We start from the raw sequence: 27411 nt of genomic DNA on the forward strand, positions 1-27411 counted from the left end.
TATTTCCTCTATTGCTCTCCAGTTATTTTGATAGGGTGTCTCACTGAACCTGGAGCAATCAATAGACTGGACTGGCTGGCACGAAAGCTCCAGGGATCTGCCTGTCTGCACCCCGACCTCCACGCCCAGATGCAGGAGCAGAGGCATGCTGCTAAGGCTGGCTTTTAGGTAGGTATTGGAGACTGAGACCCGGGTTCCTCATGGCTGTGCAGAGGAACCATTCCCAGAGCTTCCTCAGTCCCCTACAGTTCACAAACACTTTACTAGTTAGAAGGTTTTCAAATATAAAGATGTTTCTGTTTTACTTCTAAATCTGGTCAGAAACCAATGTCATTACCCATTAACTTTGCAGCAAGTGCATGAAGCAATAGCAGACTTAATGTCTAGTCTGGTGTTGGTGCATGAGTATGTGCATACGTGTGAATGAACTGGAAGCATGTATTTAGGGGAATGGGTTGAGGTAATGCTAGTTAACAAGCACATTTAAACACTGAGTAAACGAAATATTATTTTGGGTGTTACAATTACTTACTAAACGAAGACACTGTCCTTAACTATGACTAGATGCACAATAAAGTGACAGGGAAACACTTGTCACCTACACCAGAAATAACCGTCCAATTATTTGTTGCTGCTGAAATCTGGCCATGCACTGAAACTAAGAAAAACTAGCAACTTCGTGAAATCCTTACAAGATTTAGGAGCCAGGAGAATATGAAAAGAGCAAATTCGCCATCTTTTCTGGCATTAATTTCTAATTATAAAAGGTGAAGTCACAATAAACAGTCCAATTTTTGAACAGGTATTCAAAGGTGCAGATTTTAGAATTGTTTATTGTGTGTGTGTGTGTGTGTGTGTGTGTGCATAGTGCCACAGTGTACATGTGGAGCCCAGAGAACAGCTCTGTGGAGTGGGTTCTCTCCTTCCAATTCAGGTTGCCAGGCTGGTGTAGCAAGTGGTTTACTTGCTGAACCATCTTCCCAGGCTCAGACCAGTTGTTTTCAATAGAAACAGAAATAAACCAAATGACACCTCAAAGGGAAATTAATCCATATGCTTTTATAAAGAAAACTTGACTTTAATTTACTGTTTTACATATTTAGCCAACAGAAAAGGTTCAAGTCAGGAGACTACATGACTCCATGACACACAGAAAGTTCAGGGACGTGGGGAAAGATACAGAAACGGGAAATATAAGAGACAAGTTCCCTTAGACATAGACTAGCACAGCCCGAGAGAGGAAGGAGACATACTTATCCAGGTTTTGTTCCAGAGCTGGTATGTGCTTCTGAATCATCTGGTGAACTCAGTGTACTTAAGGACTGGACTGGCTTCAACGTCAGCCAGAAAGAAAGCTGTTTGAATATTTAGCTTGAGTTGGATACGTTTTTTCCTAACATTTAGTGTTTGTCTGTGATGGATGTGTAGAACAGAGGACACTTCTCAGGAGCTCATCCTGTCCTTCCACCCCGAGTGCTGACCACAGGGAGTCAGGTTTGGCATTAAATGCCTTTGCCCACTGAGCTATCTCCCTGACCCCAGACTGAAAGTTCAAGTGACAAAACAAAAAACAAAAACAAAAAAAAAAAAACAAAACTGAGTGTTAAAGTTCGTCTTCTGATTCCTGGTCGCCGGTTTTCTGAGGCTGTCTCTTGATGTTGATTATTAAATCAATGGTTAATATTTTCATCAAACACTGAAGAACCGAAGTTAGTAATTGGTACTTAGCAGCTATGGACTCGAAGCCTGACTGACCACTTCCCATCGGTTGCCTGGTTTGCAGTGCATGGAGAGACCGCATGTATACGCGTGGGAAACTGTCCTTTCCCTTCTTAGGCTTATAAAGGATCTTGGGGATACCTAGAAGAGCATCAGCTATTAACATGCTGACGGCAGTTTCATCTGATTGTCGGCATTGTTTGGCATAGTTGAGAAGGTAGTAATGCATCAAAATCTCAAAATTTCCACCCACGGGCAGAACACAGCCTGCTGGCACAGCTGATAAACGATGAAGGGAAGGACAGGTATCTAGTGACTGGTCTATCACTGGCAATGTATACCCCTTCCCCGGATTATCTGTGACCTGTAGATGTTCGAAAGAAATTTCTGTTCTAGTGTCTTCTGGTGTAGGATTCCCAGTGGGATTATTCTCAATGAATAGTTCACAGTTACCCATTTTCCCGCCTTTTCCTGGAGACAAGCACTTCAGTATTTCATCTGTTTGGGATGGACCAATTGGTGTGTCTTTGTGTGCTGACCACGGCTTATGTGTTACCGATTCTGTATCTGAAGCCGCCAAACTTGAATCTACTTCTACGTGTGTTTGAGTTTCCAATTTACTTTTGTTCTTTGCTCCTATGTCCTGATACTCAACAGTTTCTGGTGAGCGATTACCCTCCCTGCTATTGTCATAAGCAAGAGTACTTGGGTTACACTGGTCTTTGGTTTGAATAATGTAATTTAGATCAAGGTCACTAAGTAGCTGCCGGAGCATCTTAAATGCTCCGTGAAAAGCATTTTCATGCTGTTGAACAAGACCCAGAACTGGTCCACAAAGGACTATACAGTGAGGTATAAATGCACATGTGCTAATCAAGCCAAGATGAACATACCTTTTGGACCTAAGGATGAGGGGTTTACAATATTTCACCAGGGTACTATCCGAAATTTCACACTGTGAAGCAAGCTCTGGAAGGACACAAGGGGAGAGACCAGTGATCCTCTGGACAAGAGAAACTTCTTCCGCTGACAAACACTCCACCACCGATATGCTGTTTAGTCTTGCACAAAAAATAACTAGATCTGGTTGCTTCACACTAGACAGGAGCAGTTTTACATTCTGACTTCGAAAGTGGTTCATTATTGTTTTTGTCCTGTCCATGATCCAGCTCTGAGATGCCTGAAACTGTGTTTCTGAATTGAGAACGAACTCTGAGCTAGACGATGAAAACAGAGGCTGGAGGATTTCCGTCACTATCACCATCCTAATTCCACCATCTGCTGGACAGTACACAGAAAAGTCTCTGGGAAGCACAAGGCCATCCACAATTCTAGAATCTGAAACCGGAAGGCCTGTGACGCCAACATTCAACTCTACAAAACAGTTGTCCAACAACTCGAATACTTCAACCCCACTCTCACAAGCCATACACTTGAAAACGTAGTCACACATCAACTGTGAAATGAATCTGTGGTTGTTTCTTCCCACTCTTCCACAAAAATATGCTTCCAAAAGCAGCTCCAGAGAGCGCCTGCACAGTGTTCTTCCTTCAGCAGATGAAGAAAAGACAGACAGGTAGTGCCTGCTCAAATATTGGTCCACAATACAACCTAGCGTTTGTGTCTGAAACCTTAGCAGAGCCTGAGAAATAGATTTCCACTGACAACAGTTTTTCCAATGCCTTTCATGGCTCTGAATACTTTCAGAAGTGAATAAATCTTTTTCTCCGACTGCGTGTAGTCCTCTGAGTAAGTGGCAAAGAAAAATAATAAATGTTTTAGCACCATCTCCTGTTTTTTTAAGGTGACTGGAAACACAAGCCACTATCATCCTGTATAGGAAGGGAGAAAAATAACTCAGATTTTCTGTGTTCGTGCCAAGTTAAACCCATATTATCATAGCTACAGACATACAGCCTCACCTTTTTTATTTCAACGACTTTATTCTAAGATACCAGGAATGGGAAAAGAGTGAAAAGTGTTCTAGGTAGGTGATGAGGTTTGGGGCCCAGGTAGTTTGGACAGCGCTCAAACTCAACGTCTAAACTAGTTCTATCCAGTATTAAGAGCGTTTTCTCCAGGTCCATGGCCTCAGGACCGGATGGGAGGTTGAGGGGGATGCGCGCCTAGCGGACTGCAAGTGAAGCGAGGTACCTGGCTAAGGGATGCTCTAAGTGCAGCGCCTCCAAGAGGCAGCCTCCATCCCGGCTAAGCAGCACCTCGCCGGTGGGCTTCGTACACAACACCTGACCGCCGTCGGGCCCCAAGCAGCGGATCGCGATGTTTTCCAGCACCTCAGCCACCCGCAGCGCCGCCATCACGGACCCCTGAGACGCCATGGATCCAGAACCACCGGAAACACTTTCCTTAGGAAGGCGGGAACGGAAAAGGCGGGGAGAAAGGCGGGATGCCGGAGCACGGCGAGCGTGGATTAGCCACACTGTCGCTAGGCGGAAGAGCCCAAGGCCCTGCGGTGAGGTGGAGCCCGCCAGCCGTGGGCGGAGACTCCAGTGGGCTTTGGGTGTCCCTGCTTTCCTAGCTCACGCCCCGCGGGCGACCCTGGCCTCTGCACCGCTAGCTCTATGCTATGGCCCCCCTACTCGGGCCTTCTCTAGTGCCCCTGCCTTATCGTTTGCTCTCCTTGCCTTCCGCAAACGGCTTTAAGATGCAGGATAGACACGGAGAGCTTGGAGATCGCCATTTCTAGGCTTGTGCCTTCCACTGGGGTATGCTACCTTGTCTGCTCAGGTATGGAAGAAACCCCACCTAGTTTAACCACTTTAACAGAAGTTGATGTTTGCCCTTTATTTACATCGATGATCAATCGTACGATTCAGCACATTAACCTCGTGTACTGCACACAATCCCAAAGCAGAAATGTTTCATATGTTAAAACAGAGGCTTCAGAGAGCGTGAGCTGGATTCATAGTTAACGTCAGTCACCCGTTAAATCCAGGGATCATCTGTGGTCCCTGCTTTCCTCATCTTAAAAAAAAAAACAAACAAACTGGAGCCACACACACACATTCAGGTTTCGAGATGGATACACTAGAAAGTTTTTTGTACCGTTTCTAACCCGAAGTACAGTCAAGTATCTGTCATCTGCTCAGAAAATTCTTATGGTGGTTATCACTCGTGGGCTGTTATACAAGAAATGAATGTAGAACATACCTGTCAATGTTAGCAGGAAAGTGATCTTGTATTTATAAACACCAACTGTCCTCATTCCACATTGCCATTATTACTAGAAGTAGCAAGTGGAGTCTGAGGGGCAAGTTTGATTAGGGAGAAAGGAAGACAAAGTTAAGAGCAAAACTCCTGGGCTTATCTGAGGTTTACTCAAGAACTCGACATGGGCTCCTCAGTAATAAATGGCTGAAGGGAAAGAGCATTTCAGGGTCTAATCCTGGTTGCATCCATCACTGGACGTTATCCTTAGACTGAAACAGTGGGTTATTTCAAATATTTAAACAGTGCTATCAAGGTTCTACTGAAGTGCACTGTGTAGTCATGGTTCAGAAGGCTTTTACCTGAAAAAGGAAGACTGCCTGTATTCTTACTGTGTAGTTTTGGGATCATTTAGATATGCTGAGCCTCATTTTTAATGTATGAAATATGTATAATTTCGACTTATTTTTTTAAAAAAAAGAATATAAAGTACCAAGTAAAACATACATTAGGGATTCTGTCAAAATCCCTATCAAGCCTGTACTCATTTTTCACACACACACACACACACACACACACACACACTAAAAAATAAGGATTAATTTAGTACATTATGAATTAATATATCAAGTCACTGGATCACAGATTGCTCTTTTAAAAAAGTTTATTTCGAATGCCTACTTGTAGAAGTTAACATAATTTTACAGGTCATTAGAAAAATTCTTTTCTCTCTGCAAACGTAACAGGTTAGGAACAATAGATTAGAAATGTTTACATTACAAAACCACCTGTGACTATCTATACATTTACTATGCACCGTAAGAGAATTCAACAGTGTGCTATATTTACACTGCAAGTAACGACACACTTATAGCCTATCATACAAAACTGACCAGTGCTAGTGCTTGACTTTATAAACCCATTAACTGAAGTATTTAAAATTAAATGTACATTTAACATGCTAAAAGTGGAAACAAATTCAACTGAAGTTCTGTGGCTCATTATTCAAATGGTTCATGGCATCTTTTCAAATAAAGAATTTCAATTTTATGGTATTAAAATATTTTTATAAATAAAGAGGCTGATTTTTCTAAATACTTCATAAAGTATAGTCACATTCATTTTTGTCAAGGTTTTCCTGTGGCTCTCACTAAATATGTTAATCTTCTTAATAAGACACTGGTCCTGTACAATGTTAACAGTCCATCTTCAATTAAAAACTGTAACAAAATAGTACTTTAATTGTAACAAAAATGGAATATACTAAACCCACACTATACATAACAAAAACCAAATTATACAGTGGTGGCAGGTTATACATTTTAAAGAATCTCTTTTTCTATTTAGCCAAATAAGAAAGAAGTTGAAATGTAAACTTATTGAATTATGAAAGGTTCCTCCCACCGCGTCAAATTGGAAAATTTGATATAAACACGAGTATTTTCTTTATTTATATTTAACATAATTTAAAATAGTCTAGAGTCCCATATATGGCTCATGCCATCATTCCTGTCATACGACAAAAAAGCAAAATAAAACTATTTACTGCTGACTAGAAATGCTAAACACTGAAAAAAGATGAAGTTTTATACATCTGTTTTTTAAAATTTTGATGAAGATATTCTTCAAAAAGTTAAAACTGCCTTCCACAAAATCCTGTGAATATGGCACAAGTTGACACCCAAAACAGTGTGAATTCCATCAAAAAGGCACTGTTTACAATACTCAGAACAACCGGCAAGTTTACCTCATAGATGTCTGAGTATGAGATATTTGAAGTAGTCGACTAGACAAACCCTTAGAAAAGTACAGCATTACTGTTACATATTCTTCAGCTGTGTAAAAGGAAATAAGGTGCCACAGACAAATCAGTGACCCTTTTATGACAAGTAAACTAGAAACACTATGAACACATCATGGTTCTGTAACACAAAATAACAAAAATATTTCCTTAAAGGCACAAAAGCATGAAATATTAAATGAGGATTGTATCTCACAAGGCCGACTTTTCAATGGAATGCAGTTGTCAGCTGAGCTGTGATGAAGATTACCACTTCCTCTTCCTAAGTCATACTAACGAGCAGTAGCGCTAGGAATCAGAGATGAAATACCTATTGCTGGAGCACACTAACACTTTATATGCCTATTACTATCTTTTCTTAGCCAGCAAATGGTGAACAACTAAAAACATTTAACAACAGTGTCAATAATTGTGATTATCTACATTTTTATGTGAGAAAATGAAGTTTTGGATAGATGAAAAAAACTGGTCATAGTCACAAACCCTAGAAACCACGCTGAGTTTTCAGCAAGTTTGGAACAGTGAGTCACACACACACATGAATCCACTGATGAAGAAAGATAACCCTTAGATCAGATTGTTCGAGGTCAGTCTGCCTAAAGTGGTTCAATTCTATGTTGTTTAAAGGACTTACATATGAATCCACCAATTCCTGAGTTTTGTGTTCAGTTCACAGAAAGAAACTTATACAACTAAAAGCCTCAGAGAAGCATTTGATTGAACATAAGCTTTTAGTGCATAAGAAACAGTCACCTGTTCACTACTTTCTGACTCCTTGGTAAGGATGCATGAACATAAGCTCTAAAGTGAATTAAAAATTACCTTTCCAGTCCTGGATATCAATACAAATGAAGCACTGTTCAGATCACAAACGACACAAAGGATGAACAAAGAGTCCTAAGGCATGTCACCAACAATTCAACATTTCAGGGTTTAACAATAAAATGACTTTTAGTGATCAACCAATCAAGTTATATATAATATAAATTAATAGTAATTTAAAATCATATAAAGATCAAGTTGTACAATATTTACAAAATATCACATCAATGAATAGGCAGTTGAGCATAATATTGGTAGAAGAATATGAATATAAATATATTGACAGATATGAAATATAACCCAAAACTCCATAATGAAATACTGGATACAGGTACATTTTGTTGATGTTAAAAGTTTAAAATATTTTCATATGAAACAGCACTGTTTTGCTAACACCACATTGGAAATGGCTTTTCATAGGAACCTAAGGATGCTTGTTCATTAGAAGAGATGTTCAGTTTAGAGAGGCGGCTGCCATCTCCCAGCAAGTTGGCTGGCTTTACCCGCATCTCAGTCTTAGTTGAAGGCAGCTGCAGCCAAACCAACAGCTCTCTCTTAGTTGTCACTTAATAAACCCTTCTAAAACCTGTAGTTTCAAGAATCTACATTTTTGACGTTTCAAAACTTAGCTACCTTTTAAGGAAGTGCTTTTGACAATAATAAATATTTATGTAAAAACACAATATTAAACTGAATAAATAGGCAGAACCTCTTAGGAACAGAATTTGTCTGAGCCGGAACAGAAAGACTCGCACAGAACTGTGGCTTGCCGTAGGATGATGGAAGGAGATGATAAACTTCACAATGTGATATTCTCCAATGCTCAACTTATTGCACATTTAAACAAACTGATTTCAATGTCTTAAAATAAAGGCCACTGCAGTGTTTTCCTACCACCTTTTGACTTTTGAAGTAAGATATTACATTCTTCTATTTACTCCTTGACACTCATGTCTAAATGAAAGCTAAAAAGTTTCTCATAAAGAAACCACCAAACCATCAGGATTTCACATGACCAATATAAACACCTCTGACTATTCCTTTTTCAGCAAGTGCTGAAGGTGGGACTGTAACATACAGATCCATGTAGCTGCTTACCAGTCTTTAATAGTGATATATATACATATATATATATAACTACGTAATACATATAACTATGTATTCACCTATATCTGTAACATTAAATGCTAGGGGTTAGAAAATCTTGTGTAAATTGTTACAAATTTTTCTACTTGTCCCTTACAATATATTAATTCTGATCACCCACATATTTTTCTTGGTGTATCTAAGAAGACAAACTGAGCTAGATAACTTGGAGATGGTTTTAGCAGTATAATGTATTGAATTACTCGTAATATGTCTACTATCTATCATTTTCCCACTGTAATTCTCTAGAGAAAGTTATAAGCCGGTCTTCTGAAGACAATAGTTGACCATAGATGTAGTTGTAGGAGTGACGGCATCTTGTTATGAACACTGGTATCAGAGTACTTCACAGCACACTGCAAAACACAGGAACTGCTGCCAGGGAAGAGCTCTTGTATACACATGTGGGTTTACTATACTCGCATGTAAGCACAGTCTCATAAAAGTGTTCTGGCACTTAACACACAGCCGATTGTAATAACCAAACACAGTAGCTCTTGTTTCAGGTTAAGGATAAAAGATGTGAAAAGTAGGCAGACATTTCTACATTTATCTCCTAGTTTTGTTTGTTTGATTCAGAAATATTGTGATGCTTTAATAAAGGGCAAACCAATTTGAACATTGGTCCCAGGTGACATCTAATCTTTCTAGTTCATTGATTCAACTGTTGAGAACTTCTATTTAAATATAAAGTTTATTATGACTTGAAGCAAAATCAGAAGGAAGATGACGAAGTAGTCTTTCTGTTGCAGAAAATAATCCGTGGTAGGTGTACTTGAAAGTAAATGATTTCGAAGAGCCATAATATTTCTGCAAAATAAGCAACAACACATTTTATAATTACTTTTTAGAAATTTTATCATAAAACATCATTATTATACTTTGCTATTTTACTGTTACAAGGTGTCCAGTTACATCACCTAAAGTAGCCAGCTCCATCAACTGCCGCCCTAAACAAGACCTGACACTGGCTCCCAGGACTCAGGCTGGGATGCTCTAAGTGCACTGAATCAAGCAGAACTTCATGATACTAAATCAAACAAAGGTGTCAGCGTTTAATGATCCAGAAATAGTTCTTCTATTTTTAATATAATATATACTGTATGAATAAAGTTTTATGTAACATAAGTTATAGAAATATAAATAATATATAATAAAATATAATTTTATCTTTTCTATTACAAGGGTGGTTTTAAGAAGAGCATTTGCTCTTTAGCTGGCTATGTTTCTTTTATCTTTAATTGTGAGACAAGAGCAGAGTAAAAATTCCAAATTCTTCAGGAAAAAAAATAATGGAACAGATTTTTTTTTAACACTGTCAAACTGAAGAATATTCAAGAGCCTTTTTTATTCTATGAATTGTGAATTTAGTCATGGAATATACTTATAGCATCTTCAAAAGGAGCTGATGAGTGAATCACCATGACTTTTTTCTTTTTTGGAAATGTGCTATGAAAGAAAGAAGGCAAAAGCAACCAAGTAGGCTTTATACTTAGTGTATAATGTGAACACTATTTTAAAACCTGCTAATACTCAGGATGCACATGTCATCCTGTGTGTTCTGAAGAAGCCAGCAGTCCAGTGGGACCAACAGCACATACAACAGCAACTTGGAGCTCAGAAGGAAGATCGATGCAAAGTCAGGTAGGCTCATGTACAGAGCAGGTAAATTAAATAATCAGAAATGTTACCAAAAAAGTGACATTTGAAAGTAATCTAACAGATTTTCTGTCTGTCTTTTTTGAGACAGTGCCCCATCTTCACACCTCACAACCCCCTGGAATGCTCTATATAGACCAGGCAGAGATTTGCTGGCCCGTGCCTCCTGAGTGCTGTGAGAAAGTCATAGTGGCTTAATAATAAACATGGAAACGCTCACATAGCTCGTCTATGTAATGGACACGAACTTCTTCCCTGCAGGCCCACGTTAGGGTTAGTAACTGTCAGGTGCTAGATATGGACTGCTCTGTGTCTCAGGGTGATATTCTGCTATGCATGTATTTCAGTTATTTTAAGAAGTGGCACATTACAATCGCATGTTAGCCACACACAGGGGACGGCAGGAGCCGGTCTGTCAACATCCTCCACAGCCCCAGCCACATTCCGAGCATGCCATTAGCAGTGGAACATTCTACCTCAGAGAGAAAACCCTCATGACTCCATCTTCCCCTAGTAGTTCAGTGTGGGAGGAATTTTAAAGCCTGAGAATTCAGGCAATAGAGGCGGAGTTATGAGAATGTGGTGTGTGCATGATTTCCTGTAAGAGGCGGAGTTATGAGAATGTGGTGTGTGCATGATTTCCTGTAAGAGGCGGAGTTATGAGAATGTGGTGTGTGCATGATTTCCTGTAAGAGGTCTTCACTCCTATGGGCTCCTAGCCACGGGCAGAATCTTTTACCTTTTAATTTCTTCCTGTGTTTGCTTTATAGACTCAATGGAACTCTGGATGTCGCCCAGGTCGATACCCTTCTTTCTTCGTGTACTTGGTTTTACAGACTGAGCTAAAAGACATTTAGAGTGAAGCTGTAGTCATAATCTTTAGTTTGTAATGACTTGTGTAATAACAGTTTTTCTTGCCATTGGTTTGGATGGCTCACAGACTAATAAAATAAATATAATATTCTGCATTTAAAAGTACTAAACATGTCAAATCAAAGCTAGAATAGAGTAGTTAGAAATTAATTTGTGTAATCAGTTTTTTTCTTCTTTTTTTTAAAAAAAGATTTATTTATTATATAAAGTACACTGTAGCTGTCTTCAGACACACCAGAAGAGGGCATCTGATCCCATTACTGATAGCTGTGAGCCACCATGTGGTTGCTGGGATCCGAACTCAGGACCTCTGGAAGAGCAATCTTAACTGCTGAGCCATTTCTCTAGCCCCAGTTTTATTTTCTTAATTTACTATAAAACAAGCAGAAAATGCCCCACTTAGCATCTGCATTGACGGGGCTGAAGAGGCGGCTCAGTGGTTGGAGCACTGGCTGTTCACCGCCCAGCACCCACATGACAGCTCACAGCTGTCTAACTTCATTTCCAAGGGACCAAAACCCTCACAGACATACATGCAGGCGAAACAGCAATGCATACGAAACAAAAATGAGTGTCTAGAAATATGAATTACTTTGGGAAGACATCACTGTCTCCCCTGGCCCGCTGGCCCAGATCTGAAGAAGGCAGCACTGTTGACACTCAGTGCCCCCCAGCTGTGTGCACATCTTCTAACTAAGGATCACAGGACTGCCCCAGCTCCACAGTTGTAAGGCACCATGCGGTCAATACATATGAGCAGACACACTACAGATAATACAGTGGCACTGATAAGAGAGGCAATTAGAGAGCTAGAAATACCTGTACCCAACACATCCACACGGCCAGCCTCCAGGCTCCCTGACCTTGCACGGGCTAACTACTCCCAAGTCTCCTCTGTTGTACAGTGGCACTGTAGCATTCTCTTTCTGCCATCACCCACCCCATTCTCCAAGCCTAGGGTAGCAGGCCACTGGAGAATCTAGAAACTCCTCAGAACCTTCCCTCATCTGGACTGAGCTCCCTTCCTTGTAAGGCCGTCTTTACGCACCATCTCAGGGCTTCACTCACTACTGCCCCCTCGTGTCACCTCTGCAAGCAAACCAGGCTCCCAGCTTACTGCAAACTCAGACACTGTGTTTAAAGTACATTAAAAACATTTTTTTTTTTCAGTTTCCTACAATGTCAAAGGTGTTACTTTAATCCCTTCTGAATTGTTTCTCAATAGTTGAAGACAGTTCACACTGTATCTGACTTGGTGAAGGCACCATTTAATCTAGTTGTCCATGAGTTTCCCATATTTATATTCTCATTTTTTTTCAGTGACTTCCAAATACTACTAGCTTATTTAGGAACAAGACACTCTTTTGAAACATAAAGTGACTCAAAACTTAAGACTATGCCTTCTGAACTCAATCATCAGCATTTCACCAAAATGCAGAGGCGCTGTTCCTGCAGTGTATGGCTTAGCTGCAGGCTTTCCCTCTCTCCACCCGTTCCTTTACCTTAGTGACTCTGAGCTGATTGCTCATCCATAATCCAATCAGTACTCACACCAATTCCTCACAGAAACTCCTGCATCCTCCAGTGAATGTGAGATCCACTTACATATACCTAACAGCAGAGTAAAAGATTTCCTTGAACATGACCCCCAGTGACCATTCTCCCATAAACGACTTTACCTTCACTTCCAGATGAATCCTGGATGTCAGGTTCTGGGGAAGAATAACCTTTTGCCACTTTCTTTTGTTGCCTTGTTGGTTTATGTTTCATTTTTGGAACACTAACCTGAAAAAGGCATATTTCTTATGTGACTTTACACTATACCCTGGACTCAGCCTGTGCCCATGCATGCACAACTGGCAGAACCACCCACAATGCAATGCTTGGGAATGAATGCACAAGCAATCGAATGACATTTAACAAGATACGCTGCAGTTAGCAACCAACTTTCTTCGCTGATTTTAAGTGGGTACTAAGACAAAAAAGGAAGATGTTTACAAAGTAACTTCCCTCCCATCCCTAACCTGTACACACACAGCTGCTCCTTCCTTCACTGAATGCATGCTGCCAGTTTGTCATGCAGAAAGCAGTTCAACTGAAACTATACTTTTTGCAGCACACCTAACCTTACTAAAAACATCTATGTGCAAGCACAAGATTCAGATGTGGATAAAACACTAGCTGGGAATAATTAATTATAAAGTAGTAATTAATAGGTTTGAAATTGTGGTCACCAGTCCTAAACTTAAAAACCAAAATCAAGACAAGAAATGAGTCATGATGACTGTTTTCTATGAATTTTATAACCTTAGCTCTCATTTTATATTCTAAGTCACATTTTGTATATTGTAAGGCAGGTAGATTTATCTCAGTACCATTTGTTTAAGAGACTAGTCTTTTTCCAAGGAGTGAGAGAAATCATTGATAAAAATAATTTTGAAACTGCTTTTGAAAATGTATTTTATTTTATTTATTTATTTTTTGTGTCTCTACAATACAATTAGGGGCTGGGGAGATGGCTTAGGGGTTAAGAACACTGTTTGCTCATCCAGAGGTTCTGAGTTCAATCCCAAGCAAGCACACGGTGGCTCAGATAGTGTGATCTGATGCCCTCTGCTGGCATGAGATGTGCATGCAGCTAGAACACTCATATACATAAAATAAATGAATGTAGCGAAAAATGTCTAAAAAACCTGGCATATTTTATTTTTATGTGTATGAGTTTTTGCCTAAGGAGGCCAGAAGCAGGCGCAGACCCCTCTGGAACTACAGCTATAGATGTTGGTGTTGCCGTGTGGGTGCTGGAATAAAACCCAGGTCCTCTGGAAGAAGGGTGAATGTTCTTAATGCTAAGGTACTTTTATGGGTTTACATCTGGATTCAGTTCTAGTCCAGTGGCCTATATGTCAAGTTTATCTTTACATCAAAATGAGTGCTTTTGGTTACTGACGTTGGAAACTATGACGTCCAACTTTGTTCTAAAACAAAACAAAACAAAACAAAAAGATTGTTTTAGCTATGCAGGGCCCTCAAAAGTCTATAACACTTGGAGGATCAGCCTTCCTGTTTCTACAGACTTTTCTGGAGTAGTGCTGCGTTATAATAATAAAAGCTCTTCCAGGGCAAGAAAAAGGCATCTTTTCATTTCCTGTTGTCTTATCAATGTTCTCGCTGTGTGAGCCTTCCACATCTTCGTTCTGTTTATTACTGAGAATTTCGCTCTTCTGGATGCTGTTATAAACTGAACTGCCTTCTTAATTTCCTTTTGAAATTCCTCATGGCATAGAAATACAAATGTTTTCTATTATCTATCAAACATTACATGACAAGTTCTTTCTTGCTGCCTTAAGGCTCTTGTTTTTTTGTTTTGTTTTGCTTTGTGGCTTTCAACAATCTGAGCTTATCTTATTGAAGACTGTTGAACTTCTTCAATTTATAGATTCCTGTCATTAAACCTGGGAGTATAGCAGCCTTTCTCAAGCATAGTTCACCATTTCTGTCTTTGGTCTCTTTGGGGACTCCATAAATCATACGAGCCACCAGAGGTGTCCCAGTGGGTCTCTGAGGCTCTGTTCACGTTTTCATCCACTTGTTCCTTCTCTTCTCAAACTGGATCATGTGAAATGTTCTCACTTACGTGAGTCTGCCTTGTACCTACTTGAATCTATTGGTAGACTCCTCTAGTGAGTTCCCCATTGCTGTACCTTTCAGCTCTTTATTGTGTTTGGTTCCTTTGTAAAACATCTTATAATTGACAAACTCAGGAATGAGTACATCCACAAGGTGTGTGCATATGCCGTCTACTTCTGCTGGAACACAGACCTCCCAAGACTGGTTGTGAGGCACAGGAAGATGTGAGGCACACCCCTGCCGTGCTCTGAAGCCTTTTCTTGCTCCTTTCATTTGGAGAGCTCTGGTAGTTTTAGTTTTGTTTTTTTTTTAAATGTTTCTTTGGGGTGAGCTGTCTGTTATATCATTTTACTTTGCTACAATTTTAAAATTTAACCTAACCAAGGATACTAAAAGTTTAGTAAATTGATAAGCCTATCAGATCTAGCCACTTTGATGTTACATACCATTGGAGTGCGATGTTTCACTTTGGTCTGGATAACTCCATCTTTTTCAAACTGTATCATATCATTAAGTGGGTCCCATGGTCGAGTACTAAATTTAAAAAAAAATAAGAAAGAAATTAAATAGCTATAGAACTTAGTTTCTTTTTAAGCTCCATTAAGTAATTATAAATTCTGTCCTAGTTTTAAGATTTTCTGTACCACAGCAACAGTATACTCATGTACAAAATAAATAAATATCTTAAAAAAAGATTTTTCTATATCAAATCTTCTGATTCTTAGCTTATTTGGAAGTATACTATCCTAAAGAATAAAATAATACTAGAACATCAACCTTAAAATCTCACACTAAGGACCCAGGGATAATGGTACCCTACAATCTCAGCACTGGCAAGACCTAGGTATATCTCTGCGCTCATCCTGGATAGAGTTCCAGACAGCCAGAGCTATCTCAAAAATACAAAAGAAATGAATAAACAAAAATAAGACAAAATTTCACTTTATGGGCTGAAGAGGTAACTTAGTGGTTAAGAGAAGTTACTGCTCTTGCAGAGAACCTGAGTTTGGTTTCCCAGCACCCACCTAGTGGCTTGCAAGCACCCACAGCTCCAGTTCTGGGACTTAATACCTCGTCTGACATCACGGACTCCTATATGCACATGGCACACATCAACTCACAAAGGCTCATACAATACACATAAAGATTTAAATCTATAAAACTAAAATTTCACACTAATTCACAGGTTGATAATATATACTAGACATATAAAGGCAATATGTTATATTTTTTTAAATAAACGTTTAAATTACTTACTCTGAAAACTTATAGTGCCATTCTCCTGTGAGTGCGTCAAGTTCAAATAACTTACAAACCCACTCCTCATTTTTTGTTTTCCGATCTCTGGCAGCTTGCCTTTGAGCTTCTTCCAAAACATACTTTTCTTGAGTAGCTTCTGTTTGGTCTTTGGCATTTATAGCTTTTGTCACTCGTTGCCAGAGTCTAAAATACATGTAAAAAATAATATTTTAGGAAAGCAACCAGAAAATGGAATATATACAGATTTTTATTTTTTGTTGAGAGCAAATACTGCTCATGTGGATTTTGACAATGTTTATGCTCATATGCTTAGAAATGAGTCAAGAAATGAAAACCCAATGCCTTGAATCGGAGACACTGAGCTAATAGTATGATTACACGATTATGCAACTCAAAATACTCCTTAATTTTCACAAAATTAGCTAAAAATGGTGTACTTACTTCTCTGATTCAAAATCATCCTGTTCTTCAAATTTTACAGTATGCCTGATTAATCTCCATTGTTTAATGTCAGGAGTTGGATTCCAGAAAATGTCTGAGTTATCAGTCTTTTTGTCATTAATGAAAACTTCACTATCCTATATTTAAAGGAATTAAACATTCATAGTCATTTTTATTTAGAAGAGGATCATACAGCATAGTAATACACTAATGAATTCTTTCTGCTGAGGAATTCTACTAAAAATATCCTAAAACAAATGTAACTAGTACATTTCTCAAAATCCCAAATTCTCCCCATTTGTATAAAAAACAGGTTGGCTGCACAGAAAGTTCAAAAGATTTTATGTTTTACTTAACAAATTTCAAATATTACAGGCAAAGCCTCAAGATCTGCATCTGAATTGTCAAAGAGTACAGTGTTTGCAGTGTGTGAGGTGTTGTGCACGATGTAGAAAATCCAATTACTGAAAAACATGATCTTTCTTATAAGAACTGAACGAAGTCTTAGACTCTTTATGGTTTTAGAACAAAATGTGGTGTTGTCAAGATGTGGTGGCACACGCCTTTAATCCCAGCACCCAGGAGGCAGAGGCAGGCAGGTCTTTGAGTTTCATACCAGCCAGAGCTACAGAGTGAAACCCTGTCTCAAAATAAAATAAAAGGACAGAGATGGCGTTACCAATATTCCAAATAATATTCAGATAGGAAGTCAATTAAAACATTTTGCAGGGACCAGGGAGATAGATAGCTGTATGGGTAAAGGCATTTGCCACCAAGCCTGAGACCCATATAAAAGGAAAGAACTAACCATGCACGCATGCAGGCACACAGGCTGAATTTAAAAAGCCATTTTTAGAAGTTATGTAGCCATTGGCTGAGTCCTTAAAAATCTAGCTTCATTTTTTTCACGTTTTTTTTTTTTTTTTTGGTGCTTATTATAATACAGAATAGCATATACTGAGTGAAAATACATCTGAGAACAGCACAATCCATTTCAGTCACTTATAAATATGAATCTGGGTTGCAGAGAAGTAAATCAAAGCTGTGGTTGTTATATACTACTGTACCTTCCCATTGTACAGAAAAACACCCCTAAGTGGAAAGTGCTGTCCAGCCAGAGGCCCAGGGCGCAGCTCTCAGCTCAGTGCTTACTTGATGCTAACTGTCCAGATGCTCTGTGCCTCACTCTCCTCCCTCCTCTGAAACATGTGGCTCGGCTGGCAAAGGTGCCACAGATCCTGATGACCTGAGCCTGATCTCTGGAACCCTCACTGTAGAATCAGAGTGCTGACTCATGTAGGCTTACACGTGTGTCATACATATGTACAGACACATCCACATACTCACACACAGATGCTCACACACTCTCTCACACACACAAAGTAAGTGACATGAAACACATGAATGGGTATCTACTAAGTATTAATAAGCACTGATAAAGAGTTATATTCTTAATAGTGAATATAACAAGCCCATATAAATGATAGCTACTTCTATTCACTTAAAAGTCTTACAAGCAAAACATAATACAAAACAAAGTGCTACTGGCAACAGAACAGTACCAAATTTATTTAACTAGTGTTACTTTTACAATAAGACTGCCCGTTTTCTGTTAGATAAAATTATTTTTATAATGCTAACATGTAAAAAATACTTACCCAATGACCTTCCAGAGTAGCTAGGACTTCTTTTCCCAATTTAAGTTTCCCTGATATTTGATTAACATAATCACTACTCCCAAGAAATGGCTTTAAAAAAAAAGTATTGAGCATTTTAGTTACATTTACATACATTGTAGACATCCACATTGAAAGTAAAAACAGTGAAAATGATTCAAATTTAAGTTAGAGACTTTTAAGAAAGATAAATTTTAATTATGATTGTGTAAAATACAGCTGAAACAGACGCTGAGTCATTTGTAAGTAGTTTAGAAAGATCCTGCACATATAAAGACCAACAACCACGAAGTCTGCAGGGCTGTTCTTGCCAAACTCCAGAACTGAACCCTGTCAATATGGCAACACCTTAAGAAAAACACCTCAAAACCTGAGGGAGTCAAAATTAAAACGAAACCTTCCCAAAAAGTAAAATTAGAGGAAAACTACAATATTGCCTCAAGTGTTTCCTCAGAGAGTTTTGATACTTGGACACTTCAGGACATCAGCATTGTCTAAGAGCATCTCTGATGGTCCAGCTGGTATCACCACACATGTGGAAACAGGCAAAGCGTCATCTAACACTTAGGAGTTCCTTTTCAATAGAAAAGAGAGTCCAGTCACTGAGATATCAGCATGGAAGCAGTTAACAACTATCACTATAGCTCCTATTTTTATTGAAAACACAGTGTACTAGATTATAACTGGCACTGTGAAAAGGATTCAAAATTCCCTTTTGTTGACAGAATTTTCCAAAGGTGGCTTCAACAGTGCCTACTCATTTCTCTCCTGCCCCACACTCTTCTTCAATGAGATCTTGCCACCTCCTAAGAAGTGCAGTAAAAATCTCTCTTCCCCTGAGCTTGGGTGGGTGGATAACTCTTCAATACAAGCTATTTGAGCTGTTGTAAATGTGGCTTCTAAGTCCAGCGATGGACAGAAACTGAGTTCTCACCTTGCTACCATGACACTTGTGTTTGGAAACCTCATGCTGCTAAGGCCTCCAGCTACCTTAAAGCGGCCATGCTATCAAGAAGCTAAGTCCCATGGAAAGGCTACATGAATGGGTGCTCAGGGTAACAGTTGTGACCTTTCAAGCAGCAGATTCATAATGGGACAAGTCTTTAGAAGGTTCTGGTCTCAGCTAATTACTCATATTTTTCAAGACTTCCTGGAGCCCAACATTTTCTAAGAGACAAGCTATCTCTAATATGTCCCGTGCAAATTTTTGGCATATAAACATGATGAGCACATGGTTATCCGCAAGCATGTAAGTTCAAAGTAATTTTTACTCAGAAATTACTAATTAATTATAAAAATTACTAACATAAAACTGTCTCACTGGACACAACCAGAGCCTCATTCATATCTACCTTCTGGGTTTTGTAAAGCAATGTTTTAATTCACAGAGATACTTCAGTCACGTGTATTTCCTCTACAGCACCAAGTTTTATCATGAAAATTAACAAAAGGAATGGTAGCTTTAATGTTAATTTATCTCACGTTGAACCAAGACACTCACAGAGAATGCCCTCGGATGTATTTCTCTTTGACCTGACATAAATCATGTGTTTTATTTAGTTCTCCTTTCACAACTAAACCCTTTTCCTTCAGTATTTACAGCCAGCTTCCCTTAGTTAAGTAATACCACTGGAAGGAAAAGTGTCAGCTCAGGACCCCCAAGACCAATGTCCTAGCACAAAGGAGATTTGTTTTCCCCAGAGGGACAGAGGGCAGGGATGAGGGACAAAGACAGAAGACAGAGAAGAGGGGAAAGGAACATGGAGAAGGGGCCGGGGTATCTGTCTAAAAGTGGGACAAAGTATCTGTGCACAGAGGAAACGGATGTGGCACACAGGAAAATGGCAGTTTGTGAAGATAAAGTGGAAACCTGTGTCAGTACGAGGTGTTAATTTTAATTGGTCATGTTAATTAGATGATTCACAGGGGGCTTTTGATAGCTCGGCCTTGGTAGTCAGCCTCAGGAGGAGGATGTAGCCAATATGGGAACAGCCTTCAGTGGCTAGCTTTAGGAATACAATCTAAGGGTTCTTAGCAAGGCAGAAGGAATGGAGGGAGGGATGCGCAATGCCTGCCAGACCTTCTTTTACTGACCTTTAGTTTAAATTCAAGTGTGGCACTGTACCCAGTCTTCTGGCAGGTGATGCTGACGGTTCCACCTAGCTCCAGTGTCATTGTGCCATAAAGAATTCCTAAAGAGAAAATATAAAGGCTGAGGACAGAGAGACACTGACGTAAAAACAAGCAGTGCTCTGTGATTTTACTCTTTGTAGGAGAAACTCATGATCTAGAGGCATTCTGTCTCACTCAATAAAAACTGTAATACAGACATTAAAAAGTGCATTCATATTATGTTTAGTTGGCAACTTTACAGACTATTTAAAGTACAGAGGTAGGCCAATGGGATGGCATGTAAAAGCGCTTGCTGCCAAACCTTAGGTTCTGAGTTGTACTGATGAGACCCACAAGATAGAAGGAAAGATCCTACTCCTAAAGGTTTGACTCCAACCTCCAGATATACACAGTAAGTATTTAAACGTTTTTAACAACATAGGTTATCTTCAGTGCCCTCTGTGCTTTGTGGTAATTCATGGACATGTCCAGCTTGGGAGTAAGCTAGACAGAACTAGGCCCACTGTGCTGCTTCAATGCCCATACTGTTTAAAAAAAAAGTCCTTCTTCTGCAAAACATTTTCATCATGTGTTTTGCACTTTTGTGCTTTTTTTTATGATGATTTTGCTGTTGAAAACTGATCCAGTGCAATGCTGACATACTAGGGCATAGTGTTCTCGGGCACAACGTTATGATAAACCTTACAGCGGGATGTTTGCTAATGTTATTCAGGTGAGTTAAAGTGTTAGCTGTGTGCATGTATCAATAACTCAGCAATGTAAGGGACATTAAATAAAATGTCTCTAAATACAAGCATGCACACTACAAGCTTATGTGCTTATTAGATAAAAATACTGTAAGAGACTCCAAACACTGTAAACTCATTACTATCTCTAGAAACAATGGTTCAATATGTGCTGATTCCATGTTTGTTGTTACTTATAGAATATAATTGCTACAAATAACAAGAACCAATTTCAGATTAAGTTAAGTAAACAAACACAACCACAGAAAAATTCTGTGTCCCAAACCATTCTAAGTAACAGAAAGCTGAACAGGTTTGTTCAAGTGCATGTTTTATAGAATTAGGCAGCTGAGGTGGCCTTTGATAGGCAAATGGACAATATTAATTTCTGAAAGGAAACAGACAATGAAATGTTGTTTCTCATACTTATTTGGTCATGGAACTCCCCTTTTATAAAATAATGAACTAATGAGAAAACACGTTATCTTGATTCTTATTCATTTAAAATCGTAGGTATTTTATTTCACTCCTGTCTTGAGAACTGTATGCAAAGCTCTGAGCATCATCCAGACCTTTGCCGAATGTACATTAGGCACTGAGGCCCATCAGTGATCTCAATACTATGGAGTATGAGGCAGGAGGATCCTGACTTCAAGGGCAGCTTAACTACCATAGCAAGGCTATTGGTCAGAAACTGTCAAATAGAGTGAGGAAAACAATTTAAAGGACTTGCTATATTGAAAAATAGCAGATTAAACTTTATAAAGAATATTAGTGCAAGAATACATAAAATAACTTTTAAGGATTCTGAAATAGGTAGTTCCATTTAATTTTAAAATTTATAGAAGATAAATGGAAGGAAATTCCACTATTATAAATCAATCTCTTAAAAAAATAAATAAATCAATCTCTTAAGGTATGCATCACAAAAAAAGGTAATGACTTCACCATGGAAGTAGTCAGCAAGTAGCAATATACTCACATAACTAAGAGCCAAAGTTTTCAAACAAATATTTTTTAGTTTATCTCAAACTGGACAAATTCCAGCCACATACATTTACTTACAAACAAGTTCTAAGAAATACCTGCTACCCGAATGGAGAACAGTTACCTTTACAATGAGCGTATGGCATTGTCATTACGTAATCTTCACCTCTATTCAAGAAAGTTAACCGGGCTTCTCCCTCCAATATTGCAGATAATGAGTTTCCTAAAAAAAAAAAAAAAAAAAAAAAAAAAAGAAAAACATTAAATTTCACAAGATGAATTCAACCACATTCCTGCAGTAGAAATATTTAAAATATCTTAACTCAATACATGTGCCAAAGCATATGTTCAGCACCTTTTAACTAAAACATTACTTGATTCATATTCCCAATCTTATAAAATAAGATTTTCTTCTTTGCTTTTTTCTTAGTGTTTTTTTTTTTTTGAGACAGAGATTCTCTGTGTAGCCCTGGCTGTCCTAGAACTGACTCTGTAGACCAAGCGAGCTTCAAACTCAGAGATCCACCTCTGCCTCCCAAGTGCTGGGATTAAAGCCATTTACACATTTAGCCAGGACGTGCCCCCATCACCTGGCTAAAATCAGTATTTCCAGAAGGCATACTTGTTTAGTGAAGTTAAATGAAAAAATCCCATCATGACTGAGTCACAATATAGGTATGACTAGAAATGACAGAGCAATTCCCTCAAATACACTGGAACAAAGCCAAACAACCTGATGAGCTAAAGGCATGAAGGATATGGTAGCCACTGTGTCCTTCCTTAAGTGATGCTTTACATGTATGTGCTGACGTTAGATAAAATGTGCCTTTGTAAGAACTAAAAAGGATTCAATTAAAGATGGTGCTTAAATAACATAAATTACTTGCCAAAAAAAAAAAAACAAGTAAAATTAATTTATTTACAAATAAAAACATATTAGAAAACACTACATTTGGAGAAAGCACAGTTCCAGACAAGGGGATACTTACCATAAAACTTGGACTTAGCCAGGATGCTACCACTAAGGCAAAACCCGTCCTTTCGGTTACTGACATAAAAGGCAGATATTGGTGGGTGATGGGATACCTATTGAACACGGGAGTCACAGCATTAACAAAACAGGCTTGCTATTGTGCTAGTATCAAAAGTTCAAATCTAAGCATGAGTAAGAAGAACAGCTGATGAGCAACAGAGTGAATGCTAATCATTACAGTAACCAGATTTCTGTCTCTAAGGAAAAGTAGCCCCTGGCATTCACACCACAAGAAAAAAAGTTCTAGTCCAGGTGGAAATGATAATATTCTATTACTAAATTGAGATTATAATAAAGCTTCCAGAGGGGAGGGTTTTAGGTCCCTCCAACCCTGTCCCCACCCCTGCCAACAGCAGGTGCACAAAGCTCAGAGCAACCAGTCTCTGCTGTTAAACATGTAGGGAAGGAAGCACCACATGCTGAGGAACTAAATTCTCTTCTCAAACGCCATGGAAACCATGGAAACCAGTCCTCCAGCCCAGTCAAATGTAAGGAGAATTATAAACTGGTGGACGGCTTGACTGGCGCTGTGCAAGAGAGTCAAGCAATGACAGCAGCGGTCACCAGGGTGGTATTTAGTAGTGTCCCATACTAGAATGTTCAATGGGTATCAAACCTTACTAACAATAAGCTAAGTAACAGTGATTTACCACGTCAGCATTTCTCACAAAAATGTCTCAGCACCTTCCAGATCCTTTTTGTAACACGCACTTTTCATACCTGCTCAGCAATATAGAAAGTTTTGCTGTTTGTTCTGGGATGAATCCACAAACAACGGAAAGTCTCACCAAGTATAGGATTATACGGTTTCTTCAGTCCCTGTTTAAAAAAAACAACAAAAATTTTGAAATTTACGAATACAGGTTTAAGATTAAATTGTCTTGTCTAAAAGACCATCTTATAATGTTTCACAAGTAAATAAAATTTACATGAAATAAAATTACAACTTCAATCAGAATTCAGTCTAAATACAAACTTTGTAATTTCGTGGTAACTACTAATAAACAATCTTAAGATTATACATAATTTTTTTTAAAAAGAGAGAAAACTCAATATATAGACGAAAGGGCGATGGGGGTTGGAAAGTGATGAAACTGTGAGATTACACATGTGTAAACTCTCCACCAATAAGAAATAAAATTTTAAAGTAAGAAAGCAGCTATGTGAGATGCAGGACATTCTTGTATGTTGCCTCAGGAGAGCAGTGGTTGCCTTAACAACAGCCGAAGACTGCCTGACCCCGAGCCTATCTATCCATGTGCTGCAGGCGGAGTCTGGTGTATATTTTGGTCACTGAAAAGAGTGCTGCAATGAACATGAATGGCATGGAGCTTTTGAATAAAAAGCTGCCATTTTTGGTATTTACCCAGTATTGGGAATGCCAGATAACACAGTATTTGTATTATGTCAACATATCCTCCATCTTTTGGATCTTTTCAGATAGACCTAAAATTTGATTTGTCCAGGTACACACATATAGTTCATAATATTCTTAGAAATAAAAACTAAAATTCTGAATTTCCGTTTTGATGTTCTTTCCAGGAAATTCTACTGTGTATTATTAGTTCTCACTGCTTGACCAGCACAATGCAAATGTATACACTCTCCTAACCAAAGGAGAATGAAATCTACTTTATAAAACCACACTTCCCCGTGGACACAGTGATGTCGTATCATTAGGTTAGTGGTGGCGGTTTTGCTGGTGATACCTGTCCTTAAATGGCTACTTCATCTTTCCACTTAAAGCATTTTGAGTCTCATAATCTTTCCCACCACTGTGCCTTTAAGCTTATTTCTTACTCTTGTTTTCTGACTGTATTCCTGAGAACAGACAAAGAAACTGGAACATAAGGAGGCTGTGCTAACTCTGCCTCCACAGCACAAGAACACTTATCAGTCAGTCACAGACGGCAACTGTACTCAGGTGCTTTCTGTATGCTTTAGCGCCACCACAGCGGGTCAGTGAGATGCCTCAGCAGGGGAGGCACTTGCCTCCAACTCTGCTGACCTGTTTGATCTGCAAGTCTCACATGATGTAAAGAGAGAACTGGCCTCCACATGTACACCATGGTACCCGCATACACACACAACATATAAATGCAAATTCTCTTAAATGGAGGGTAAAGAAGCAAAATGTAAACATTACCTTTGGCTTCTTATAAAATCCAGACAAATACCATTTCACGACTTTCTTCAAGCGGAAATATGGATTTTCTTCCAGAGCAGCTCTAAAAGAAAAAATGCTAAATATAATAATTTTATACAATCGCAAATTCTTTCAGACTTTCTATCACTTATAGTTGGAAATGTAATTCATGTTAAAATAAACGGTAAACAAAATCATATAAATTAGCTTCTAGAACACTTCTTGGTTTTAGTAGGCCAAGGTCCATCGCTAGCATCTTCTGCAATGGCTTACAACTACCTGTAACTTCAACTCCAAAACATCCAAGCCCTCTTCTGGCCTCTGCAGGTATCTGTATTCACTTGCACATGCATGGCCCCCCCCCCACCCCTCCTACCTGCTATGACAAATAAACACATAATTAAAAAAAAATCTTTTTTTAACAACTTTATTTTAAGAAACAAAGATAAATGTACAGATTTTAAACATTTTTTTGCATAAAAGTATACAATACATTTTTGTCAGTACTTAGTTTTTTTGTTTTGCTTTTTTTCTTTTTTTTAAGGTTTGATAGTGTGATCAAAATCCTACTAGTTACAATGAGCATAAAGTACATGTAAAACAAGATGCAACCTGGAAATAGTCAAAGTTTTCTTGGTGTGTAAAGATTTTTTTTTTTTTTTACAATGAGCAAACAGTACATGTAATACAGGGTGCAACCCGGAATTTGTAAATGTGTTCTTGGTGGGTAAGGATTGAGCATGACTTTTTTTTGTTTTGTTTTGTTTTGTTTTCTTTTTTTCTTGGACTTCATACAGTCTGTGAGTTGTTTCTGGGGCAGTGCGAGCCTCTGGGGTTAGCATCCCACTATCAGTGACTATATATTATGTCTTTTCTTTTGTGACTGGGTTATCTCACTCAGGATGATATTCTCTAGATGCAGCCATTTTCTTAAGAATTTGGTTAAGTCATTGTTTCTGGTGGGTGAGTAGTATTCCATTGTGTAAATATACCACAATTTTTGTATCCATTCATCTACTGAAGGATATCTGGGTTCTTTCCAGCTTCTGGCTATTATAAATAGAGCTGCTATGAACATTGTGGTGCATATATCTTTGTTGTGTATTAAAGTGTCTCTGGGGTATATGCCCAGAAGTGGAATAGCTGGGTCTTCAGGTAGTACTATGTCCAATTTTCTGAGGTATCGCCAGACTGATTTCCAGAGTGGTTTTATTAGTTTACAACCCCACCAACAGTGGAGAAGTGTTCCTCTTTCTCCGCAACCTCTCCAGCATCTGTTGTCATCTGAGTTTTGGATCTTAGCCAATCTGACTGGTGTGAGGTGGAATCTCAGGGTTGTTTTGATTTGCATTTCCCTGATGGCTAAGGATGTTGAGCACTTACTTCTTCAGATGTTTCTCAGCCATTCGATATTCCTCAACTGAGAATGTTCTGTTTAGCTCTGTACCCCATTTTTTAATAGGGTTGTTTGATTCTCTGGTGTCTAGCTTTTTGAGTTCTTTGTATACCTTGGATATTAAGCCTTTATCTGATGTGGAGTTGGTAAAGATCTTTTCCCATTCTGTTTTGTTTTCTTGACAATGTCTTTAGCCTTACAAAAACTTTGCAATCTCATTAAGTCCCATTTGTTAATCTTTGACCTTAGAGCTTGAGCCATTGGTGTTTTGTTCAGAAAATTTTCTCCTGTGCCTATGTGTTCTAAGGTTTTCCCTACTTTCTCATCTAATAGTTTCAGTGTATCTGGTTTAATGTGGAGATCTTTGATCCACTTACACTTGAGCTTTGTACAAGGAGATAAGAAAGGGTCTTTTTTCATTCTTCTGCATGCTGAGTGCCAGTTGGACCAACACCATTTGTTGAATAGTCTGTCCTTTTTCCATTGAATGTTTATCGCTCCTTTGTCAAAAATCAGGTGACCATATACATGAGGGCTCATTTCTGGATCTTCTATTCTATTCCATTGATCCACATGCCTATTGTGTTTTCAGCACAATTGCCTTGTAATATAGCTTGAGGTCAGGGATAGTGATTCCCGCAGATGTTTTCTTGTTGTTGAGGATGGATTTTGCTATTCTAGGTCTTTTGTTGTTCCATATGAAATTGCACATTGATATTTCCAACTCGGTGAAGAACTGGGTTGGAATTTTGATGGGGATTGCATTGAATCTGTAGATTGCTTTTGGTAGGATGGC

At 38.7% G+C, this 27411-nt stretch overlaps 2 protein-coding genes across 2 annotated transcripts in view; both read right to left on the reverse strand.

The window, feature by feature from the left end:
- Positions 1-1152: 1152 nt before the first annotated feature.
- BBS10 (Bardet-Biedl syndrome 10) lies at positions 1153-4058 on the reverse strand (the record flags this gene model as incomplete). The annotated part of the gene is made up of 2 exons (XM_080935196.1): positions 1153-3551; positions 3874-4058. 2 exons carry the CDS (start codon positions 4056-4058, stop codon positions 1604-1606), a joined length of 2133 nt encoding a protein of 710 aa, XP_080791322.1. The 3' UTR covers positions 1153-1603.
- Positions 4059-5542: 1484 nt separating this feature from the next.
- Positions 5543-27411, reverse strand: part of OSBPL8 (oxysterol binding protein like 8) — a 123520-nt gene continuing 101651 nt past the window's right edge. Inside the window, exons 12-23 of the mRNA XM_080935724.1 lie at positions 25220-25301; positions 23794-23892; positions 23030-23126; positions 22165-22263; positions 20290-20387; positions 18178-18267; positions 16520-16656; positions 16076-16261; positions 15265-15352; positions 12868-12973; positions 11055-11157; positions 5543-9466 (exon numbers count right to left, since the gene is read on the reverse strand). Coding sequence (XP_080791850.1) covers positions 9334-9466; positions 11055-11157; positions 12868-12973; positions 15265-15352; positions 16076-16261; positions 16520-16656; positions 18178-18267; positions 20290-20387; positions 22165-22263; positions 23030-23126; positions 23794-23892; positions 25220-25301 — 1318 coding nt within the window. The 3' untranslated portion in view covers positions 5543-9333. The remainder of the gene's footprint in view (positions 9467-11054; positions 11158-12867; positions 12974-15264; positions 15353-16075; positions 16262-16519; positions 16657-18177; positions 18268-20289; positions 20388-22164; positions 22264-23029; positions 23127-23793; positions 23893-25219; positions 25302-27411) is intronic.

This window comes from Micromys minutus (assembly GCF_963924665.1).
Source record: "Micromys minutus genome assembly, chromosome: 22".
Classification (NCBI taxonomy): Eukaryota; Metazoa; Chordata; class Mammalia; order Rodentia; family Muridae; genus Micromys; species Micromys minutus.